At 44.4% G+C, this 23968-nt stretch overlaps 3 protein-coding genes across 8 annotated transcripts; all 3 read left to right on the top strand.

The window, feature by feature from the left end:
- The first annotated feature begins 253 nt into the window (after window positions 1-253).
- rsph14 (radial spoke head 14 homolog) lies at window positions 254-5081 on the top strand. 2 transcript variants are annotated; one of them, XM_040195074.2, is made up of 6 exons: window positions 254-1377; window positions 1493-1595; window positions 1843-1961; window positions 2433-2664; window positions 4170-4306; window positions 4543-5081. In XM_040195074.2, exons 1-6 carry the CDS (start codon window positions 1203-1205, stop codon window positions 4809-4811), a joined length of 1035 nt encoding a protein of 344 aa, XP_040051008.2. In that variant the 5' UTR covers window positions 254-1202; the 3' UTR covers window positions 4812-5081. The 2 variants fall into 2 exon arrangements, with proteins under 2 accessions (XP_040051008.2, XP_040051009.2); XM_040195075.2 differs by having other exon boundaries at window positions 1075-1275.
- A 671-nt stretch (window positions 5082-5752) lies between these two features.
- LOC120830435 (dematin) lies at window positions 5753-23379 on the top strand. Of its 5 annotated transcripts, XM_078086435.1 has the most exons (17): window positions 5753-5853; window positions 10429-10489; window positions 12744-12778; window positions 13330-13410; window positions 13508-13630; window positions 14532-14576; window positions 14756-14894; window positions 15116-15160; window positions 16456-16611; window positions 17566-17675; window positions 17935-18040; window positions 19092-19150; window positions 19224-19266; window positions 19622-19629; window positions 19712-19768; window positions 19891-19971; window positions 20717-23374. In XM_078086435.1, exons 3-17 carry the CDS (start codon window positions 12767-12769, stop codon window positions 20828-20830), a joined length of 1179 nt encoding a protein of 392 aa, XP_077942561.1. In that variant the 5' UTR covers window positions 5753-5853; window positions 10429-10489; window positions 12744-12766; the 3' UTR covers window positions 20831-23374. The 5 variants fall into 5 exon arrangements, 1 of the variants encoding a protein (XP_077942561.1); XR_013451950.1 differs by having other exon boundaries at window positions 5754-5853; window positions 13508-13654; window positions 14759-14894; window positions 19622-19768; window positions 20717-23379; XR_013451947.1 differs by having other exon boundaries at window positions 5758-5853; window positions 13508-13654; window positions 19622-19768; window positions 20717-23379.
- LOC144386265 (uncharacterized) lies at window positions 21612-23379 on the top strand. Its single transcript, XM_078086438.1, has one exon. It carries the CDS (start codon window positions 21612-21614, stop codon window positions 22224-22226), a length of 615 nt encoding a protein of 204 aa, XP_077942564.1. The 3' UTR covers window positions 22227-23379.
- Window positions 23380-23968: the final 589 nt, after the last annotated feature.

The raw sequence follows: 23968 nt of genomic DNA, 5'->3' as shown, positions 1-23968 counted from the left end.
GACCTTTCCTCTGTCAATCACTTCCCACATTCAAACAATCCACATGAGTCCCTGTGACTGCATGACCTGCACATGCAGTAGGAAGCACGTGCTGGTATTTTAAATTATATTGCCTATATATATATTCAATTAATTCTTCTGCTAGTATGATCACAAACATACACGCACAAAGGTGCAGAAAGATATGTGTTTGTTAAACTTCTTTCCAATGTACAGAGAATTGAAATACACAAACAAGGGCACAATTCAAACCTGAAAAACAATAGTTTTATTCATATAGGAATCCATGTATTTATTAGATGATTTATTGGTTCATCTTTTCATAATCAGAGATTGGGCCAAAATATACTGGCGGGTTATTCGATACATTTGGACTACAAGTTTTCAACAGCAGACGTCATCATAGAGTTTGAGATGCATTGAATGAATGAACCTTTTTCCGATACAATTGGCTGGAAAGCTTCACTTTGCCATCACTATTATTTTGTATTAAAAATATAAACACACACAAAACGACTCCCAAGTGGAAAGATTTCCACTTGATTTACTATCACATGAGATTTTGATAATTTGTGGCGAGATCGTAATTTAGAAACCTTTTATTCAATTTGAATCAACATGTCGATCTCCGAACATTCAGATCAATAAAATGTATACTGTCAGTAACATTAAGAGTTCGGTTTATTTTACATAGGTTTTAAATTAAAAGGTCAAACATCTATTTGAAAGATGTATAACTAAAGCCTAGTTTATGCTTTAAGGACACGCAGACGCAAAGTCGTGGAGGAAAATACGGGACAAATGTGTCCGTGATGAAGAGCAGCAGTGTGGATGCACGGGGCAATAAAGTCTATGATCAATAAATAAAGCAACCAGCGACTTCCACACACAAACACGTGACTCTCCACGTCGTCTTCAACAAAACACGTGACTCCGGCCTTTAAGCGAACAGCCTCCGTGTTGTAAAAGCGTGTGTTGTAGCTAACGCTAGTTAGCTAGTATAACGCTAGTTAGCTAACGCAAGTTAGCTAGCTTCCTATCGCGTTAACGTCCCCCGGATGTGACGTAGCCTACACCGACTTCCTGTATATGGTTACTAAGCAACCGCGTTGCTGCGTTTCCTCCCCGTTCCCTTGGCCCACTTAGCTCAGGGCTAGCTGCGCTCTCTGACTGGCCTGTTTCGTTTACTCATAGGCGGGCGGATGGCCGGTCCTCCGGCGGACTGGACCCGGGCCCCGGTAGCCTTCGGCCGGCGCGCGGTGCCGCAGCTGTTCGGTGAGCTGATGCGACCGGAAGCGGAAGTGAGGCTGCGGGCTTTGGCGTCGCTCTGCGGGCTGATGAGGGACCCGGAGCGGGTGTACCAGGCCGTCCGGGGGGGTAACGGCTCCATGCACATAACTGTATATATAATATCTAGAGTTGAATGTACAAGTACACAAATAAAAACAATAAAACCTGCTGACGTCTCCTTCCATGTCCTCTTCTCATGCAGGGTTTCTGGAGCAGCTGAAGGTTTTGTTTGTTGATGAAGATCCTTCAGTCAGAACCAAAACGTGTGAGCTGCTTCACCTGATGACGTCACACAGCATCAGCAGGTAGACAAACAAGAGACCAGCAGGCAGACAGGAGGGAGAGGGACAGACAGCTCTATATATATAATGAACCATCAGTAGGAGATAGATTTGTTGGGACTATTTTCAGCAGCGGATTAATCCTCGAGTGTTCATCTAACGAGTTTATGTGAGACTGAGTCAGAAGGAGCCCCAGTACTTGCAGTAGTACCACTAGTAGTACTTGAAGTCTCCAGCAGGTGGGGGTAACAGCGTGTCTCTCCTCCTGCAGACAGGCCTTGCTGTCCTCCTCGCTCCTCCATCCTCTCGCTCTGCTGATGGATGACCCCTCCTCCTCCTGTAGGAGGAGCCTCCTCCTTGTGCTGAACAGCCTCGCTCTGCTGCCGGAAGGTAAGCTCCTCCCACCCGATCACAGCTATTGATTATTCAGTCAGACAAAATAATCTTGTAGTTGTGATTGTTATTACGCTACGTGTTTCTTATATTGTTAAATATCTAATTAACACTATTTAACTGAATACATTCATATTTTCACAAGTTTCCTTTAAAATGTGTTTTCACACCACCGATAGCTGAATGTCTCTGATTATGATATCAGAGAAATAAATGTGCAATATACATATAATAATTGACTATACTGTATATATTGTTGTATATACATTAATATCTATATATTTCGATGTATAACCATCGGCCACATAACGTCTGACTTTTATCTTTAATTCTCCTCTAGATTTGATAATTTTACTTCTATTGTTCTTCTCGTATTTTGATCTTTTTCATAATTCATCTTTGATTTATCTGACATTTTTTCTGTCTATGTGGTTGCACTTCAACTGACGTGAGTTTTAAACCATGCAGGTGCAGAAGCTCTGCTGACTCTGGTTCCTAAGCTGATGCAGAAGCTTAGACAGGTGATGGAGGAGGAGGTAGAGGTGGAGGAGGTGCTGCTCCTCTCCACCATCACCTCCTGCTCCAGGCTCGACGCCCTGCCCGCTCTTGCCTGTGACGCTGTCTTGCTAGTGGGGGGCCGACTCTCCCACCTCTCCCCCGACATCCGCAGGGAGGCGTCTGCAGCGCTGATGGCCCTCAGGTTAAAGATACTGTGACACTTCAACTCCATTCAGTCTATATACCTCACCTGACACCTCAACACTTCTACTCCATTTAGTCTATATACCTCACCTGACACCTCAACACTTCTACTCCATTTAGTCTATATACCTCACCTGACACCTCAACACTTCTACTCCATTTAGTCTATATACCTCACCTGACACCTCAACACTTCTACTCCATTCAGTCTATATACCTCACCTGACACTTTAACCCCTCAACGCTTCAACTCCATTCAGTCTATATACCTCACCTGAAACCTCAACACTTCTACTCCATTCAGTCTATATACCTCACCTGACACCTCAACACTTCTACTCCATTCAGTCTATATACCTCACCTGACACTTTAACCCCTCAACGCTTCAACTCCATTCAGTCTATATACCTCACCTGACACCTCAACACTTCTACTCCATTTAGTCTATATACCTCACCTGACACCTCAACACTTCTACTCCATTCAGTCTATATACCTCACCTGACACCTCAACACTTCTACTCCATTCAGTCTATATACCTCACCTGACACCTCAACACTTCTACTCCATTCAGTCTATATACCTCACCTGACACCTCAACACTTCTACTCCATTCAGTCTATATACCTCACCTGACACCTCAACACTTCTACTCCATTCAGTCTATATACCTCACCTGACACCTCAACACTTCTACTTCATTCAGTCTATATACCTCACCTGACACCTCAACACTTCTACTCCATTCAGTCTATATACCTCACCTGACACCTCAACACTTCTACTCCATTCAGTCTATATACCTCACCTGACACTTTAACCCCTCAACACTTCAACTCAATTCAGTCTATATACCTCACCTGACACCTCAACACTTCTACTCCATTCAGTCTATATACCTCACCTGACACCTCAACACTTCTACTCCATTCAGTCTATATACCTCACCTGACACCTCAACACTTCTACTCCATTCAGTCTATATACCTCACCTGACACCTCAACACTTCTACTCCATTCAGTCTATATACCTCACCTGACACCTCAACACTTCTACTCCATTCAGTCTATATACCTCACCTGACACCTCAACACTTCTACTCCATTCAGTCTATATACCTCACCTGACACCTCAACACTTCTACTCCATTCAGTCTATATACCTCACCTGACACCTCAACACTTCTACTCCATTCAGTCTATATACCTCACCTGACACCTCAACGCTTCTACTCCATTCAGTCTATATACCTCACCTGACACTTTAACCCCTCAACGCTTCAACTCCATTCAGTCTATATACCTCACCTGAGACTTCGGGGGCTATTGAACACTTTAACTCCTTTTGACAAGACGTAGTGCATCTTAAAGGGGCAGTAGTGATGTTAAGAAGTGTCTTTATGAAGTACTTCTGTGTATTACTACATTAGATGAAGTATATTTAAATAACAGAAGGACAAGAACCTCACACACACCTTTAAAGAAACACTTCACACCCCAGTGCCTGTGAGGAGGGGAGGCGCCGGGTGTGTGAGGAGGCGCTGCTTCCTGCGGTGGTGGAGCTCCTGCAGGACGGAGACGTGGCGGTTCAGGCCAACGCTGCCGGGGTCCTGATGTACACTGGCGTCATCACGACAGGTACAAGTACACCGCCCCCCGTGGTAACCGTGACGATCAAATACTACACAGCCTCAGCAGTGTTGCTATGGAGGCTTATGACTTGATTTAAAAAAGGCTGAAGGATGTTTGTTGGTGAGATGCATCCTGGGAGTAGTAGTAGTTTCCTCTAGACGAGCAAGTCTTTCCTTCGGACTGAACCTTAAACGCACCATGTGACCCATTCAGACCAATCAGGTAACAGAGTGTGATTGCAGGCAAGCAGCGGTGTCTGGACCTGAACGTCATCCCCATGCTCCTGGACCTGGTGACGAGGGACCAGGAGCAGCAGGAGGAGAGGAGCAGGAAGGCCCTGATCATGTTCTCCCTCAGGGCCCTGACAACGCTGGCCGAGGCCCCGCTGGGCCGGCGCCTCCTGCTGGAGCAGCTCCCCCTGCTGGTGAGGAGGAGCGAGGCGGCAGAGGAGGACCTGGACATCCGGAGGGCCGCTCAGACCGCCGTGAGGGTGATCACCTGGACCCCCTGAGACCACAACGGGGCCATAATAAAGACCGTTAATGGTCCATCATTTACTATTAGTTCATTACTGACCTCACAGCTTTGTTGGCTTAGGAGTCTTTACTATATCTTTATTTTGTAGAAAGCCTCTTTATTAACACATAATCATTTTATACATATAACTAAATCATTGGTCAGAGAAACAGGAAGCTTAGATTTAAGCAGCCTCGTGTTTTAGAGTTTCACAATAAAACGTGTTTACTTGTGTTAAAAGCAATAAAGCCCTAATTGCAATAAAGTGCTTCTAACACTAAGGTCCAGAAAAAAAGGGTCCTGAGACCCGAGGGGGGTGGAGGCCTCAGCTTGGTTCTCCTCTCTGACCTGCTGCTCTGAATGGAGCCGTTCAGCTTCACATTAAGGCCACAGGCTTTTTGTCTAGTCCAAACAGAGAAATATATATATATATATATATATATATGTGCGTGTGTGTAAAGATGGACCAAATGTAAAGACTAAAGCATTTGAAGCACTTAGTTGTTAGATAGTTAGATTAGTTGTAGGTTTCACGTTACATTACAACATAGTACAATACATTATATTACATAACACCGTGTTTTATTATAGAATCTAATGTAGGTTCAATCAACCTCAGATATCAGATTCATGATGATCTTGTTGCCAAAATTAAAACTGTGTTTAGTTAAATGAAGAACTTTTTTATATCTCAGAGTGGATCTTCTCCAGAGACTCAGCACAGATGTAATATAAGATACAAGGAATATAATAATATATATATATATATATATATATATATCTATCTCATATATATATATATATATATATATATATATATATATATATATATATAAAATATATAAATATCTATATCTCATATATATATATATATATATAAAATATATATATATATATATATACACACACGCACACACTGCTGCTATCTCTCCCAGGCGCGGGCGCGCGCACTCTCGCGCGCCCCCCGGGTCTCTATGCGGGCGCGCGCGCAGAGAGGCTCAGTTAGCTGCTGGATGTCTGTGACCAACAACAAACAGGTGAGATGCTTTCTACGTGTTTCTGCGCGTGCGACCTCAGATATCACCTGTGATATCCCGCCCGGACGCCCTGATATATGGATACCACGTCATATATGCTCGAGTACACTTCTTTTACTGAGAGTTAAAAAGCCTCCGCGCCTCTAACACAGGAGCCCGTCGGGCTGTGGGGATGTTCTTAATAAGGACTCACGTTATAGGACATTAGAGCCGAGGTGCGTTCAGGGACATGAGCGCGCGCTACGATACAGATACATGAAATGTATTCGTGCTTAAATGACCGTGTTTTCAGCGGGGATCTGGTTAGACGCTCTCCCGGGCTTTGGGCGACCTGGTCCGGGGGAGCCGGCGCCTCGTCTCCGCCGGGGGAAGCGGCTCCAATGCCCGCTCCACACGGAGCTTCCGTCCGTCTCTCTGTCTCTGTCTCCCCGTCTCGCGCCATGGGACGTAGATAAATAAGAGATGTATTCGAGTTAACGTGGGGTGAAGTTATGAAATCGCTGCGGGGAGGTGAGCGGAGGATGGAGGAGGTGAGGACGGAGGAGGAGAGGATGGAGGATGAAGGGAGGATTAGGGGAGGGTTTTATGTAACACCCCCCCTCACCCAGCATGGAACATCTGCCCCTGCCTCCTCTCTGGCGGTACTATCTGTATTATCTATGTATTAAACACACACAAGTACAGTTCAACTACAAAGAAGTATTTTACCTCAGGGCACACCCATGTCCTAGTCGTACTTTTACTGCACCACGTGTATCTGCTCACGTGACGCAGTCACAATAATGATGAGGATGAAGGTGATGATGGTATTAAAATACTGTAAAACGAGCCATCCTGTATGAAGAACACTGTTGCTTTTGGTAGTTAAAGTAGTCTGAAGTTATTGCTGAAAGCCACAGCTGAATACGTTGATGGGGGTCAAAGGTCACAGGTCATGTGACCATGATGTGATGACTCTCCGTCCCATTGAAGCTGAGAATAAAGAGTCCTGAGTCCTGAGGGAGCTAGAAGCTCCTGTGTGTGTGTGTGTGTGTGTGTGTGTGTCAGTTTATGCATGTGTGTGTGTGTGTGTGTGTTAGTCAGTGTGTGTGTGTGTTAGTCAGTGTGTGTCTATGTGTGTATGCAGTGGATGAAGTATTTTGGTCCTAACTGTACTGATCCTGTAAGTATTATATGCTAATGCTGCACTTTGGGAATGCTTTCTAGCAGTATTTGTACAATGTGGTAATCATACTTTTACAGTATCAGTATCTTGTATTAGGGTCTTTACACTAAGGGATACATTGTACATTGTGGATCATAAGCAGAGTAGTTTTACCATGTAGTACCTTTACTGTAAAATGTCATAAAACATAGCACGAGTACCTTTACTCTAATGTTGTATTTGTACTCTGTAGTGTGAGTACCTTTCCTCTAACGTATTTTTTGTACTCTGTAGTACGAATACCTTTACTCTAACATAGTATTTGTACACTGGTATGAGTACCTTTACTCTAACATAGTATTTGTACTCTGTAGTATGAGTACCTTTACTCTAACATAGTATTTGTACTCTGTAGCTTTAGTACCTTTACTCTAACATAGTATTTGTACTCTGTAGCTTTAGTACCTTTACTCTAACATAGTATTTGTACTCTGTAGTATGAGTACCTTTACTCTAACGTAGTATTTGTACACTGTGGTATGAGTACCTTCACTCTAACATAGTATTTGTTCTCTGTAATATGAGTACCTTTACTCTAACATAGTATTTGTACTCTGTAGTATGAGTACCTTTACTCTAACATAGTATTTGTACTCTGTAGCTTTAGTACCTTTACTCTAACATAGTATTTGTACTCTGTAGTATGAGTATCTTTACTCTAACATAGTATTTGTACTCTGTAGTATGAGTACCTTTACTCTAACATAGTATTTGTACTCTGTAGCTTTAGTACCTTTACTCTAACATAGTATTTGTACACTGTGCTATGAGTACCTTCACTCTTACGTAGTATTTGTACACTGGTATGAGTACCTTTCCTCTGTAGTATTTGTACACTGTGGTATGAGTACCTTTCCTCTGTAGTATTTGTACACTGGTATGGGTACCTTTACTCTAACATAGTATTTGTACACTGGTATGAGTACCTTTCCTCTGTAGTATTTGTACACTGTGGTATGAGTACCTTTACTCTAACATAGTATTTGTACACTGGTATGAGTACCTTTCCTCTGTAGTATTTGTACACTGTGCTCTCTGATTGGTCGGGTACCTGAACAGGTGTAAGAGCGTCTGTGTTTTCCTACGGCCCCTGAACGCCTCAGAGGCAGCGTGGGCTCTCCTCTATTTCTGTGCTCATGAGTCATTTCCATGTTACACAATAGAACCTCACTGAGACTCACTGCGCCAATAGAAGCAGGTCGATGGTTCCAATCCCACCACAGACAGGTGATGAATACTCCTCTTAATGCGAGTAACGACTGTGACATCATCACTTATTGATTTGGTCATATTGATCTGAAATGATCGTAAAATCTGGCAAAAGGGTGAAACCCCTCGTCTCGACCCCCCCGGTCAGGTCCCGCCCTCCCAGAGGCCCCCTGGTCTGTGGCCTCCAGCTGGTCTCAGACCAGTGTGGCTGGTTCATGGGTCCCTGCAGCAGGCGGGAGGCCGCACCTCTTATCTGTGAGAGCAGCAGGGGGCAATGTGCGTCAAAGACTCTTTAGGGTCAATTCCTCAACGTGTACAAAACTACAGAAGGTGGATGAAAAAACAACACTGTGAAACAGATTAAGTAGATGAAGTGTGTGTCTGCTGGTAGACACACACTTCCTGTCGCCACATTACGACGGCTAAAAGATGCAGCTAAACGCCTCACGCCGGGTCATGTGACTCGCTCTCAGCTGATCGCACAGTGAAAACACAAGGAGGCAGGGAAGGAAATGAGGGAGCAGTGTCTCTGTTGTCATGACAACCACTTGGGATGTTACAACCCGTTGTCATGACAACAGAAGTATTTGACAGCAGCTGAACTGTGTTGGCAGAATGAGGAAGGAAGTGAATTAGGAAGCATGGAAGAAAAAGATGGAGGAAAGGAACAAAGTGAATAAGGACGGATAGACGAGGGATTGGTGAATAAAAAGGAAAGCTGAGGATAAAAAAGGAGGAAGAAAGGAAGAAGCACATTAGAGAAAGGAAACAATAGGTAGAGGTGACAAGAAACAGGGACACTAGAACACAAAGGGTTGGAAAGAGGGAGGGAGGGTACGAGGTCAGGAAAGGAGCTGTCAATCACAACGTCAACAACTTCTTTCTGGGTGTGGTGACATGTGTGTGAGGCCAGATAACAGCCGACGATACACACACGCACACACAGACACACGCTCACACAGACACACACACACACACAGACACACACACTCACACAGGAATTAAATTATGGAAGGAAAGAAGGAAGGTGGAAGGAAAGAAGGAAAGTGGAAGGAAAGGAAAGGAGGAAAGTAACCAAAGGTAGCGCAGCCAGCGATGACCTCACTGCGTGAGAACCTGGACACTTCCTCGTCTGCCTGTGTGTGTCTGTGTGTGTGTGTCTGTGTGTGTGTGTCTCTGTGTCTCAGTGTGTGTGTGTGTGTGTGTGTGTGTGATTGTAGTTGTGATCCTGTAGAGACGCGCTGACTGTTACTAACAGCCTCCTCGGTGACGTCTAACCATCATTTATGTCCCCACACAAAGAGACAAAGACGGTCAGACTAGGACACGTCCTCCTGCTGGTTCCCCCTAGTAACCGTATACTTCAGTACACAGTCCGGGTACTTGTACTTCAAGATGACAGAACGAGAGAGAGAAAGTTAACATGAAAGTTAGCTTGTTAGCCTCCTGCTAGCTAGCTTGCTAACCCCGTCATGATGTCTTGTCACCGTGGTTACCGACAGCCGTCTGTAACGAATGGAAACACGCATATGAAGTATTATCGTACACATGATAATAAGTTAATGTGCTCATGTGCTCAGTTATTCTGTCTACCTCAGCGCGGTTGCTTAGCAACAGACAATAATGAGTAAAAACAATAAAAGTATTACAACATGAATCTTAAAGTCTCTGCAGACGAGTTCAGAAATGATTCAGCTTTATTTTGAAAGGCAAGGCGACTTCCTGTCAATAATAATACTTGTTCTATTTGAATATTAACTAATATTATTAATTAATCATATGTTTGAATATCCCTCAAACGTGGATAAAAGTATTTATACTACTGGTTAGAAATACTCAGATACAAGGTACTAGCGTCAGAATCAACTCAAAGTACGGAAGGTAAAAGTACTCACTATGTAGCACAAAGGGTGTTATAATTATTGATCAGTTAATGTGTTCATAACTTTAAATGTGGAGCTCATTTTAACTGAATTAATATGAATGTATGTGATATAGATTAATATATCAATAAATCCTAATTAATCATCTTCTTGTATTTAATGATCAGTCAAATATTGATCATCTGTGATGTGCTATTAAAGAGTAAAAGTACTTTGTGTACAGTAGAAAATACGAGTATTGATCCTTTAGATTTAAATAACTTTATTGATGTGTTTCAGGTGTTGATCAACAAGCAGAGAAGACAAACAGAAACAGACATGATTCCTTATTCCCCCTGAGGTATGGACACACACACACACACACACACACACACACACTCACACTCACACTCACGCTCACGCTCACGCTCACGCTCACACACAAACTCTACATTTGTGCATTCAACCATAAGGACACAAACTCAGAAGAACAAGAAACAAGAAAGTGTAATTTCCTCAAATAAGCCGATGTACAACTTGCCGTAGATAAGAACCATTATAAGTCCAATGTAAGTGCTGCAGTTAGTTAGTGTGTTAGTGGAGGTAGAGTCTGAAGAGGTGTGTCTTTAGTCTGAAGATGTGAAGGCTCTCTGTGGTCCTGATGTCTTCAGAGACCTCCTTCCACCATTTAGGAGCAGGACAGCAAAGAGTGGAGATCTAGTCGAGTGTTTTGCTCTCAGTGAGGAGGAACAAGCAGTTTATCACATGCAGAGCGGAGAGGTCAGAGGTCGAGATGTTGGGTTGGACCAGGTCCTGGATGTAAGCTGGACCCCATCCATTCACAGCATGGTACGTGAGCACCATGTTTAGAACTGGATGATCCACCGGTACCAGTGAAGAGAGCAGAGGAGTGGAGGAGTGTGGGAGAACTTAGGAAGGTTAAAGACCAGTGGAGCTGCTGCATTCTGGATGAGCTGCAGAGGTGGAATGGTGGTAGCAGGAGACCTGCAGGAGAGAGTTACAGTAGTCCAGGAGGGAGATGACATGAGCCTGAATCAGTACCTTCTTCTGAGTGAGAAGAGGACGTGTTCTCCTGATGTTGTAGAGCAGGGGTCTCAAACTCGCGGCCCGCGGGCCAATTGCGGCCCTCGGGACGATATTTTGTGGCCCCATCCTTAATATGAAAGTGTAATGTTAGTGCGGCCCGCAAGTTTTATACTGTAACCCCACTGTCAGCTGCTGTGTGGGACATGTTATGATGTTCTGGTTTCCTACTGTGTGCTTGTCCAGTGAACGTGGCATGCATGTGACTGACATGGGGGGGCGGGTCGTGTGTGTCGGCCGAGGTGCAGAGAGCAGGAGGGTGAAATTCAGTTTCCTGCCCTCTTTCGCGCAGGTGATCATGTGACTAGCCGTTAGCATCGCTCGTTTAATAAAGTTTTCCTTTACGACTCACACTAACAACACATGAAGCATCTGACGTCACCGACGAGCGTCTCCGTCCATCACTACGCAGCTTCGATTCATGTAGCTTCACGTTTGGCTATAAAGGAATTCCACGGTCACATGACCTTAGGTCTCCCCCGCTGAGTTAAAGGAGGACTAGTGTTGTAGTCTCATTCGGACCGATCCCCCAGGGTGGGGTTCAATGACTGCTTTTGAAAGTGAGTGTTAAGTTGTGTTATTGTCGACCATGCCGTTCGGACGCTAGTCTGGCCCGCGTTCGGTTGAAGTGGGCTGCATCTGGCCCGCAGCTGATTTGAGTTTGAGACCCCTGTTGTAGAGCGAGTATCTACAGGATGGTGTCAGTGATGTTGGAGTCAGGGAGAGTCGGCTGTCGACGTCACGCCGAGGTTCCTGCAGTCAAAGTGGACGTTAACACGGAGTCTCAAAGTTAACAGTCGGGTCCTGTGAAGGAGAATCTTTCCCCAGAAAGAGAAGCAGTTCCGTCTGTCGGGGTTGATTTTCAGATGGTGGGCGGATCCACTGAGAGATGTCAGTCAGACAGGCAGAGATCCGAGTGAGGGAAGGAGAGAATTAGTTGGTGTCATCAGCATCGCTGTGGTAGGAGAAGCCATGCGAGCGGATGACAGCGCAGAGAGAGTTGGTGTAGAGCGAGAAGAGGAGGGGATCCAGGACGGAACCCTGAGGAACTCCAGTAGTAAGAGGACAAGGTTCCCACACAGATCCTCTCCAGGTTACCCGGTAGGTGCGTCCGTCGAGGTAGGACGAGAGACGGGAGAGAGCAGAGCCTGAGACACCAAGTTCCTGAAGGGAGGAGATAAGGATCTGCTGGTTGACTGTGTCAGATGCAGCAGAGCGTACTAGCAAGGACCACTCCGTCCACTGAAGGCGTTTGTCATGAGTGAACGTGTCCCTGAAGGGGTCCATCGTGCGTCCGGGCCACGGCGGACCCCTTCAGGGCCCTACGAAAAGTTGGAAAAAGAGGGAGAGAAAGGAAAAGGAAGGAAAAAGAAGGGTTGGGGTTTTAGAACAAGAAGAGCCGGTTGAGCTGTATTTATGGGAATACTGTAAGGGGCGTGATGGAGGTGTGGTCCTGCTCCCAAAATATGCAAATTCGCTTCAATTGACCCCATGTGATGTGTGTCCCTCAGGAATCGACCAATCAACAGTCAGGATGATGCCCAAGGTAAAAACTGTTCCGCTCTCTTTTTGCTCTTTTCATACTCTTCTAACCCGAGACAGAAAGACGTGTGTTAATACCGTGTCATGAGGATGTGATGTCATAGAGGGGATGAGGATGATGTCACACACACCGTATGTTGCTCATTTTAATACGTTAAATATGTTTATAGGCGGAGAAGATTCTCTTTTCAGAGGAAATCGACTAAATAATTCCACTGAACGCACACAGAGTATGTTACGATGTACGATGACGACTTTAATAATACGATATTAAAAATAATGTCTTAGAGATCTAAACAAATGTGTTACAGTTATGAGACTAAAAATGTCCCATCGTTTCTCTTTTATAAATATAATTATTATAAATTCATGATGACGGCTTAAATACATTAATTAGAAAAGTGAAACATCCTCATTCATTCCTTCATTAAGTCTACAGGGTTGACCTCTGACCTCTGTGTCTTTATGTGTGTGTGTGTGTGTGTGTGTGTGTGTGTGTGTGTGTGTGTGTGTGTGTGTGTGTGTGTGTGTTTATGTGTGTTTGTGTGCGAGCAGCAGCTGGCTCACACGTCTCCAGGCAGTGTTTTGTCCCTGAGAGCCTCCAGCGTCCCAGGATCCCCCGCAGCCGCCATTGTGGTGAGACACACACACACGCACACATAAACACACACAGACACACACACAGATCCATTCATGTGTATCTGGAGGCAGTAATCTGTAATCGGGCCCTCAGGCCCGAGTGGAGGACGGGCTGATCGGCTACAAGGACCTGGCGGCGCTGCCGAGGGACAAAGCCATCCTGGACATCGAGAGGCCGGACCTGATGATCTACCAGCAGAGCTGCAGCCCCCGGGGAGTCAGTGAACGCCTCGCACGGGAGGTCAGTGAACGCCTCGCACGGGAGGCCAGTGAACGCCTCGTATGGGAGGTCAGTGAACGCCTCGCACGGGAGGTCAGTGAACGCCTCGCACGGGAGGTCAGTGAACGCCTCGTATGGGAGGTCAGTAAACGCCTCGTATGGGAGGTCAGTAAACGCCTCGTATGGGAGGTCAGTGAACGCCTCGTATGGGAGGTCAGTGAACGCCTCGTATGGGAGGTCAGTGAACGCCTCGCACGGGAGGTCAGTGAACGCCTCGTATGGAAGGTCAGTAAACGCCTCGTATGGGAGGTCACTGAACGCCTCGTATAGGAGGTCAGTGAACGCCTCGTATGGGAGGTCAGTGAACGCCTCGTATGGGAGGTCACTGAACGCCTCGCACGGGAGGTCATGAACGCCTCGCACGGGAGGTCATGAACGCCTCGTATGGGAGGTCAGTGAACGCCTCGTATGGGAGGTCAACTAACTCCTCGTATGGGAGGTCAGTGAACGCCTCATATAGGAGGTCAATTAACGCCTCTTATGGGAGGTCAGTGAATGCCTCATATAGGAGGTCGATGAACGCCTCGTATGGGAAGTCAATGAACGCCTCGTATGGGAGGTCAGTGAACGCCTCGCATGGGAGGTCAGTGAACGCCTCGTATGGGAGGTCAGTGAACGCCTCAATATGGCAAACAAGTTATAATGTAATTTGTTTTGCCATAACAAAGTACTGCTGTTAAAAAGTGCCTTATTTATTTATATATATATACATATATATTTAGCATAAATAAAAGTGGCGAATACACCACTTTTAATTAAATATTTGGATTGGTTGCGATTAAAAATTGTAATTGTTGCACAGCACATGTCTGAGCGTTTTTATTTCTTTCCTCCTCAGAGGTCCTTGTCTCCTCGCTCCTTGTCTCCTTCTCCCTCCCCCGAGGTAAGACTGACTATGTTCAATAAGCATTATGATGAGCAGGTCAGAGGTCATGGCACCACCTTTCTTCATCATATTCTCTCCGTCTTCACCACAGTCATTTCAGACTCTGGTACCAGTAGAACCAGTACAGTTGACTTTGACCTCTCACCCCTGAACTCTGTGCTCCTCTGCGTCTCCAGAAGGAGTCCAGGGATTGGCTGGAGAACCGTTCTCCGAGAGGTTCCTCTCCTGTTTCCAGCGGAACCCACAGCTCACACACTCCAGCACACACAGCCTCCTCTGGGTCCAAGTCCTCCAAGCAGCACTTCCACAGGCCCGGTACGACTCTTCTTCTTCTCCCTCTATTCCTGTTTCACTAGAGTGATACCTGACGGCATTTCAGGTTACATATTAAACATCTTGTTGAGATGGAAGAGCATCAGTGTATATTTTAGTGCATTTTGTCCTCCAGAGATGATACTTCATAACAAAGTATTTCTACCTCTAAAACATGTGACGTGTTTATGTTTTATTATAGTGATGTAATTCTGATCTTTCAGAAAATGGCTCCAACATCTATAAGAAGCCTCCAATCTACAAACAAGGTGTGTTCCTCTATTGAAAACATCTGTTTATTTAAAGGACAAAGTAATGATATTAGTACTAATACTCCAGTATACTAGTACTAATACCACACTACAAGTACTGTGACTGCATTTGAACATAACCAATGTAATCATGTGTCATTATGCTATGCTAAGCTAAGCTAACGATGATCAGCTGAATCATCCTGAACTGTTCACTGTCATTCCTTTATTAATACAGATCAGAATTGTTATTTTTATTAACAATACAAATAATTATTCATAATAGTTGTATTGTAAATCGGAATTACAAATTATTGAAGCTAATTAGCGTATTTTGGGAGCATTCCACGCCTCCAACACGGTCCAACCTCCCGGTATTTCCATAAATACAGCTCAACCCACTCTTCTTGTTCCTTGATTACGCATTCAAAAACACGGCCGAGGTCCGGTAACGCACGATCGAACGCATGCTCGTTACTTACGAGCACCTTACGTCATCTGACCTTCTGACCTTCCTCTGAATCGGAATCGAATGGAATCGTGAGGTGCCAAGAGATTCCCACCTCTACATTTGTGCATTTCAACCATCAGGACACAAACTCAGAAGATCAAGAAACAAGAAAGTGTAATTTCATCAAATAAGCCGATGTACAACTTGCTGTAGATAAGAACCATTATAAGTCCAATGTAAGTGCTGCAGTTAGTTAGTGTGTTAGTGGAGGTAGAGTCTGAAGAGGTGTGTCTTTAGTCTGAAGATGTGAAGGCTCTCTGTGGTCCTGATGTCTTCAGAGAACGTCACCTGTGAGTCCTTTCGAAACCCTTTCCATGTACTTGCAGCTTAGCATTCCCGTAGCCCCTCACCTACAGACCCATTCTTCATCTCACAAAGTGAAGCAGAACACCCACACATCCAAATCACGGGCCTGGTCCTCACAAGCCGATCATCCCCTCACGTAATGGGGTCTTCTGGGGGTTCACCGTGCCACCAGGCGCACGGTGGATCCTCCGACACAGTTCAACCCGACCCGACCGACCAGACGAAATCACCATCAATCAATCAATTACACGTTCACTCATGACAAACGCCTTCAGTGGATGCCGTGGTCCTTGCTAGTGAATGAATGGTAAAAATAACTATAATATGAATGAACAATTATTAATTGTTGTAATTATTATGTTATTACTTTGTGTAAAAAAATCACCTGAGAATAGTCTGAATAGAAGAGAATGTCTGTCAGCTGTAGACTAAGAAGATCATTTCCCCATTTAATCGGCTTTGATGTGTGTGTGTATGTGTGTGTTTGTGTGTGCAGAAGTTGGGGGGTCCTCTCAGCTCCCCCTAGGGAAGCACATGGAGGATCTGATCATCGAGTCCTCAAAGTTCCCTGCGGCTGAGCCTCCGGACCCCAGCCTCCCCTCCAAGATAGAGACCGAGTACTGGCCCTGCCCCCCCTCCCTGGCTGTCATTGGTATGACCTGGATTGACAAACACACACACACACACTGACCTCGACTGACCAGAATGGTTCAGGTCCTACCTGTCTCATCGGACATTCTGGATCAGCCTTGGTGACTTTGTGTCCTCCACTGAGGCTCTCCCATGTGGGGTCCCACAGGGTTCGGTGCTGGGTCCTCTTTTCTTTTCTTTGTACCTTCTTCCACTTGGTTCCAATCAAATTTAATATTTTTAAATTTTAATGAAAAAAAGACTGAAGTGATGGTCTTTGGTGGCACCTCAGTCGACCTGGGTTCCTTGGCACAGTACGCCAAACCTATTGTAAACGATCTAGGGGTAAAAGTGGATGTGGATCTTAAGTTTGACAGCCAGATTAAAGCTGTGGTGAAAGCAGCTTCTTCCAGTTAAGGCAGCAGGCAAAAATAAAACCTTTTTTTTATGGAGACATCACTTTGAAACAGTAATCCACGCCTTTGTGACTCGGCTGGATTACTGCAACGCACTTTATATGGGGATCAGTGGGTCCTCCATTGCAAGCCTTTTAACTGGCACAAGGAAGTTTGAGCACAATTCACCGATTTTAGTTTCACTCCACTGGTTACCCGTGCATCTCAGAATTTATTTTAAAATTATTTTATTTGCTTTTAAATCTCTAAATGGTCTTGCCCCACCGTACCCCTACAGAGCCGATCTCTCAGGTCAGCTGACCAGCTGCTCCTCAGGGTTCCAAAAACGAGGCTGAAGCTCAGAGGGGAACGAGCATTTTCTGTTGCACCAAAACTATGGAACGAACTGCCGCTGCACATTAGACCTCCTCACTGTCTTCTTCTTAAAACGCACCTCTTTTCTTTGGCTTTTAACACTATGTAGGTTGTTGATCTTTGTTTCATCCATCTCATATCTCCTTGTTTTCTCTAATACTCTATCCTGCTCTCTTCTCTCCCCTTGTCTCCTCTCCTCCCTACAGAAAAGGAGAGCAGGAGGAAGGATCAGAGAGAAGAGGATAAGGATGAGGATGATGAGCAGAATGATGAGCTGTGGGGACTGAGAGCTCTTCAGAAACAAGAACTCAACAAGGTGAAGCAGCATCAGTTCTATAAAGACTCAATAACATATGATAAAACACCACATAATACGTTATAACAGATTGTATAACATGTTATGACATGGATTATCTAACATCATATGATAACGTCCCTCTGTATAGTAAAAAAAACTTATATAATCTAACATATATGACTACATGTGTGTTGTATAACATATGATGTCATATTTAACATTAAATGTGACATAGAATATATAATGTAACACATAATGTAACATATTCCCTCCTTAGATTCAGTCTAATCTGGGGAGGATCATCATGAAGGAGGAGCTTCAAAAGTCCTCAGCTCCTTTGAGGAGGAAGACTCGCTCCCTACCGGACCGAAGTCAGCACACAGGTATGTCTCACCTGTGGAATGAGAACATCTTTAGCACGAAAACATCTGTGGAATGAGAACGTCTTTAGCATGAGAACATCTGTAGTATAAGAACGTCTTTAGCATGAGAAGATCTGTAGCATGAGAGCGTCTTTAGCATGAGAATATCTGTAGCATGAGAGCATCTGTAGCATGAGAAAATATATAGCACGAGAGCATCTGTAGCATGAGAGCATCTGTAGCATGAGAACATCTATAGCATGAGAACATCCGTAGCATGAGAACATCTATAGCATGAGAACGTCCGTAGCATGGGAACATCTATATCATGAGAACATCTGTAGCATGAGAGCATATGTAGCATGGGAACATCTGTAGCATGAGAACATCTATAGCATGAGAACATCTGTAGCATGGGAACATCTGTAGCATGAGAGCATCTGTAGCATGAGAACATCTATAGCATGAGAACATCTGTAGCATGGGAACATCCGTAGCATGGGAACATCTATATCATGAGAACATCTGTAGCATGAGAGCATCTGTAGCATGAGAACATCTATAGCATGAGAACATCTGTAGCATGGGAACATCTGTAGCATGAGAGCATCTGTAGCATGAGAAAATCTATAGCATGAGAGCATCTGCAGCATGAGAGCATCTGTAGCATGAGAACGTCTATAGCATGAGAACATCTGTAGCATGAGAGCATCTGTAGCATGAGAGCATCTGTAGCATGGGAACATCTATAGCATGAGAACATCTGTAGCATGAGAACATCCGTAGCATGAGAACATCTATAGCATGAGAACGTCCGTAGCATGGGAACATCTATATCATGAGAACATCTGTAGCATGAGAGCATCTGTAGCATGAGAGCATCTGTAGCATGGGAACATCTGTAGCATGAGAACATCTGTAGCATGAGAACATCTGTAGCATGAGGACATCTGTAACATTGGAACATCTGTAGCATGAGAACATCTGTTAGCAGGATACTTTTATACTGTGACATAAGTACTGCTTCCTTTACAAGTACAATAAACTCAAGATTTCAATCCTTTCACCTCAGTGTCCAACGCCTCCCGGCCCGTGTATTTCCCAGCATCCTCTAGGAGCGGCTTGTCCCAGGTGAGTCTCGGTAAATGGACCAATCACAGCGCAGTGCTGTAGCGTGACCCGCGTGCTTCTGCTTGTGTTTCAGCTCGGCTCGGCAGAGTTCCGCTCGGCTCAGAAGACTCCGGCAGGTGAACATAAACAACCTCGTCCTTATTGTAATCATTTGTATTTTCTATTGCTCGTGAGATCTTAAAATAAAGTCTAAAGACGTAGGACACTTGTCCAATGTCATTGAGGTCCAGGTGTTTCAGGTAGATTTAAAGGTGTGAAGCAGACCCAAGATCAGCTGCTAAATAAACATGTAATCATATGCAGAATATAAAAACGGTTTATTGGTTGTCCAGCATGTGTCCACTATATCAGATACCGGCCGATATGCACAAAATGATCGGATCATTGTCTCTCCTCTGATCAGGCCTCAAAGATGTATTAGTACTTCATATTTGTTGACATTCTCTTTATTCTCTCTCTCTCCTCCTGCAGATCTTCAGGTACAGTCTCCACACGTCCACATGAGTGATGATAGTGATGATAATGATGGTAATAACGCAGTGTGATATCTGTGTGAGACAGAACGGAGACTCCAGGATGGATCGAGGGAATTCTCTCCCCAGCATGTTGGAACAAAAGGTAAACTTCTGTATGAAAGATGTATATCTTTTATATAATAACATAATCCTGCATTATAATTACTGTAACATACAATTGGTACTGTTTAAGATGGAATGATTGATTGATTGATTGATTTCTAGATCTGCCCCTATGACGTGCTGGTGGTGACCCACAGAGGGCGGAGCAAGCTGCCCCCCGGGGTGGACCGAACCCGCCTGGAGGTAGATGTTCTAGAGCAGCGCTTCCCAGACTTTTTAGGCCACGCATCCAATTCTGCATCCGACCTCGTTCATGCATCGCCAATCCCCCCCAATTAAAAAACAGAAAGAAAAGAACAGTTTGCGGAACAAACAAACAAACGTGCCCTGAAACTCTGCAACAACGTTTCAATAAATTCCAGTTACCGTAAATTCCGGACTCCAAGCTGCTACTTTTCCCCCACGCTTTGAACCCCGCGGCTTATACGGCGGTGCGGCTAATGGGTCATTTTTTACGGGCTAACGCGCGAGAGTGAGTGAGACAGACAAACTTGATGAATCAATGGTGCGACGTGGGAGGTAGAAGAACTCTGTTTGTCTGCGCGTGGATCAGTGACGTGAGGTCGGCGGCACGGACTCCTTCAAAGTCACAAAAGTCACCATTCAACTGGCTGCTTGCACTTCGACTACTGGTCATGTTTCATATCCCGTGTCGTATATTCTTTTATAATACGGGGCAGATGAAATCAAGCGTTCTGATTGGTTGAGAGTGAGTCATAGCGGGAACCAGAAGCTGCTCTGGAGGTTTGACCAACAGACGTCAGAAGGTAGCTAAGGCTAACAAGCTAAGCTAGAGCTAGCTATATTAGCTGCTGTAGAATATGTCAAATGATGGATTGGTTGGTTTTGTAAGGGATTTAGATAGAAAATTTTAAATTATTTTAATGCTCTCAGTTGAAAATAACCCCCCCCCCGTCCCCCCCCACAGCGTCACCTCTCCCAGGAGGAGTTCTTCAGTGTCTTCGGGATGTCCATGGAGGAGTTTGATAGCCTCTCTCTGTGGAAGAGGAACGACATGAAGAAGAAAGTGTGTCTCTTCTGACCCCCCATCCTCGTTCAGACGTCACGTCTGCTTCACCAGCTTCAGTAGATGTGGAGGACACATCGTTCGATGGCTTCACCGAGGACCCGTCCACGCTGACCTCTCAGTGCTGATTATGATGCTACGAGTTCATCACACACGTCAACACAAAGAGACAAATACAAAGACACAAAAGACACAACCAAGGGTCTAAATATATTAACATAAAATAACTGAAATTACAGTTTGTTTTTAACTCTTTCATCCTCCGTAGATCCAGAAAGTCCAACTTAGTAAACATGCTAACCGGCTAGTTAACATGCTAACTAGTTAGTTACATGTTACCAGCTAGTTAACCTGTTAGTTTAACATGTAACCAGCACTTGTTAATGGGCAGAAATACCCAATAATTACCATTAAATAGACACGCTTATATTCAGTCTCGGTCCTGATGTGACCTGCGATGGTTCCTCTGGGTTCCAGAAGGTTTCATGTGGATCCGTAGTCCGTCTCCCTTAAACCCAGAATACAGTGAATATCAGACGTAGTACAAGTATTTCATCACGTGGCAGTTAAATGTTTTCACTTTGAGACTTCCAGGAGGAATCTTTATTCCTCAACTTTAACAATATTAAGTGTCACTGAATTAATTGTACAACCTCACATTTGAACCTTCAGCATGCTAACGTTAGCTAGTTAGCAGTTAGCGCTGTAGATCTGAGGCTGGTGGGAAGGTTCCGGTTTCCTTGTACTTGAGCTATTTAACTATTAGAGTTGTGAGCCGGTATCAGAGGACGCTCCGATGGAGATCAGAGGTCTCCTCACTAATTCAGCCAAACACACTGTCCTGTTTTATCTCAGCACACACTCAACAATGTGCAGCTATTTTCTAATAATTCACAGAAGCATGTTATTCAACATCAAGATGGATGGGAAAAAACAGACAAAGACTAAAGGACAAACTCTGCTGGACTTCTTCACTCTGCTGGACTTCTTCACCCTGCTGGACTTCTTCACCCTGCTGGACTTCTTCACTCTGCTGGACTTCTTCACTCTGCTGGACTTCTTCACTCTGCTGGACTTCATCACTCTGCTGGACTTCTTCACCCTGCTGGACTTCTTCACTCTGCTGGACTTCTTCACTCTGCTGGACTTCTTCACTCTGCTGGGCTTCATCACTCTGCTGGACTTCTTCACTCTGCTGGACTTCTTCACTCTACTGGACTTCTTCACTCTGCTGGACTTCTTCACTCTACTGGACTTCTTCACTCTGCTGGACTTCTTCACTCTGCTGGGCTTCATCACTCTGCTGGACTTCTTCACTCTGCTGGACTTCTTCACTCTACTGGACTTCTTCACTCTGCTGGACTTCTTCACTCTGCTGGACTTCTTCCAAGAAGGCTGGCCAGATGCATGATGGGCAGGAAAGTGTTCACCAAACATAGTTATAGGAATGGGGTCTTTCATCAGAGCCTCTAAAGCAGAGGTCCCCAACCACCATCTGCTACCACACCACACACATCATCTCCATCATCATCTTCCTTCATCCATCATCCTCCCTGAGTGTAAACATTTAAAACTAAATCAGTTAGAGATGGTATATTTATAATATAATAAATATATTATATATATAATAAACATATATTATATACATATATATATATATATATATATGTATATAATTGTATGTAATAGGATATATGTAAATTTGTGTCGGTACCAGTACCAGTTTCTTATTCAATTCGATGATAGAGTCTGTTCATTTGACCAACATTTGACTGGTACTGTACATATACACACACAATATATAATTATGTACATTACATTATATGTAACTTTCTGGTTTTATTGTAACGGTAAAATTACCAGCACTTTTAGCGCTAGCGGCTCAGAGCCGTGTGGTGTTCAGGGACCCCTCCCTACAGTTGGTCAGGACAAACTCACTTTGCCGCAACCGCCAAAATACCACCACCGTATCCTGCTCACCGCCACGCCGCCTCCTGTATCTATGGAAACAGTAGAGGAGTCATGTGACTGTGAGCGAGTGGTTTGATGACGCGTGAACCAACGCTGTGCTCTGATTGGTTGTGCTTTTGGTTGGAAACAGGAAGTGGGTTGCTGTGACGATGGCCATGACGACACAAGATTGTGTTTTGTTTCTTCTTTTGTACTTTTTAAAGTTGTTTTTCTTTTCTTCTTTTTTTAAGTGAATTGTTTCACCCAGAGCAGCGTGTCAGGTATTATGCATGATGTCAAGAGGATGATGTCATCGATTTGCAACAAGACGCTAGCAGGTAAATGCTTCTTTGGACTCGCAGGTTGGACTAAGGTCAGAGTTAGAATTAGAGGTCAGGCTGAGGTCAATAGTCACATTAAGGTCAAAGGTCAGCCGGAGGTCAGGGGTCAGTGTGACGTCACAGTGAGGTGGAGGTCTCTAAGCCGCCCTGCTGCTGGACATATTGGTAAAACTATTGGATGAAGATATGATTGTTGTTGTTCTCATATCTGGATGCAGATGATGTAACAGATGAAAGGTGACGTGAGTGACAATAAAGAGCGTTTGTATTTGCTTTGATCTCATCATTAATGACTAAAAGCACTTTACTGGAGCACAGAACTAATACAATAAGTAATAATACAACTGTGACATGAGAGAACAGGTATATACGAGCGAATAACTAAATAGCAAAGTATGTGAAGATAATATATAATTAGCGATTTTGCGCTGTACAAAATAAAATGAATTGAAATGAATGGAATTGAGGTAATAGCACACGGCTGATTTAACGTCATCTAAATGATGCTCTTTGTGTGCGGCGATGAGTCCTAGCAGAGCGCCGCAGGTTTGTTCTTCTAACAGACAAACAGACAACAGGACAGACACAACGTCATCCACGACAGACAACAACCAGAGAGCTGACGCTAGCTCCACGCTAAAATGCTAATGACGCCAGCTAGCTCAACACATTACCATATATATGTATTTATAATGTCCTCCTTCTGCACAATTCTCTCGAAACTGCTAAAATCTCCTTTGAAATGTCTTATATCACTGATATGATTTCACTGCTTAAGGGTCTATTTCCATGAAGCATGTTTTTAAAGAATTCTATTTTATTCCCTTTCTGCTTATTGAAATAAACACATGTAATATATTTG

The sequence above is a fragment of the Gasterosteus aculeatus genome, chromosome 13, assembly GCF_964276395.1.
Source record: "Gasterosteus aculeatus chromosome 13, fGasAcu3.hap1.1, whole genome shotgun sequence".
Classification (NCBI taxonomy): domain Eukaryota; kingdom Metazoa; phylum Chordata; class Actinopteri; order Perciformes; family Gasterosteidae; genus Gasterosteus; species Gasterosteus aculeatus.
The sequence above is the reverse complement of the archived record's forward strand: the minus strand, read 5'-3'. Positions and strand labels throughout refer to the sequence as shown.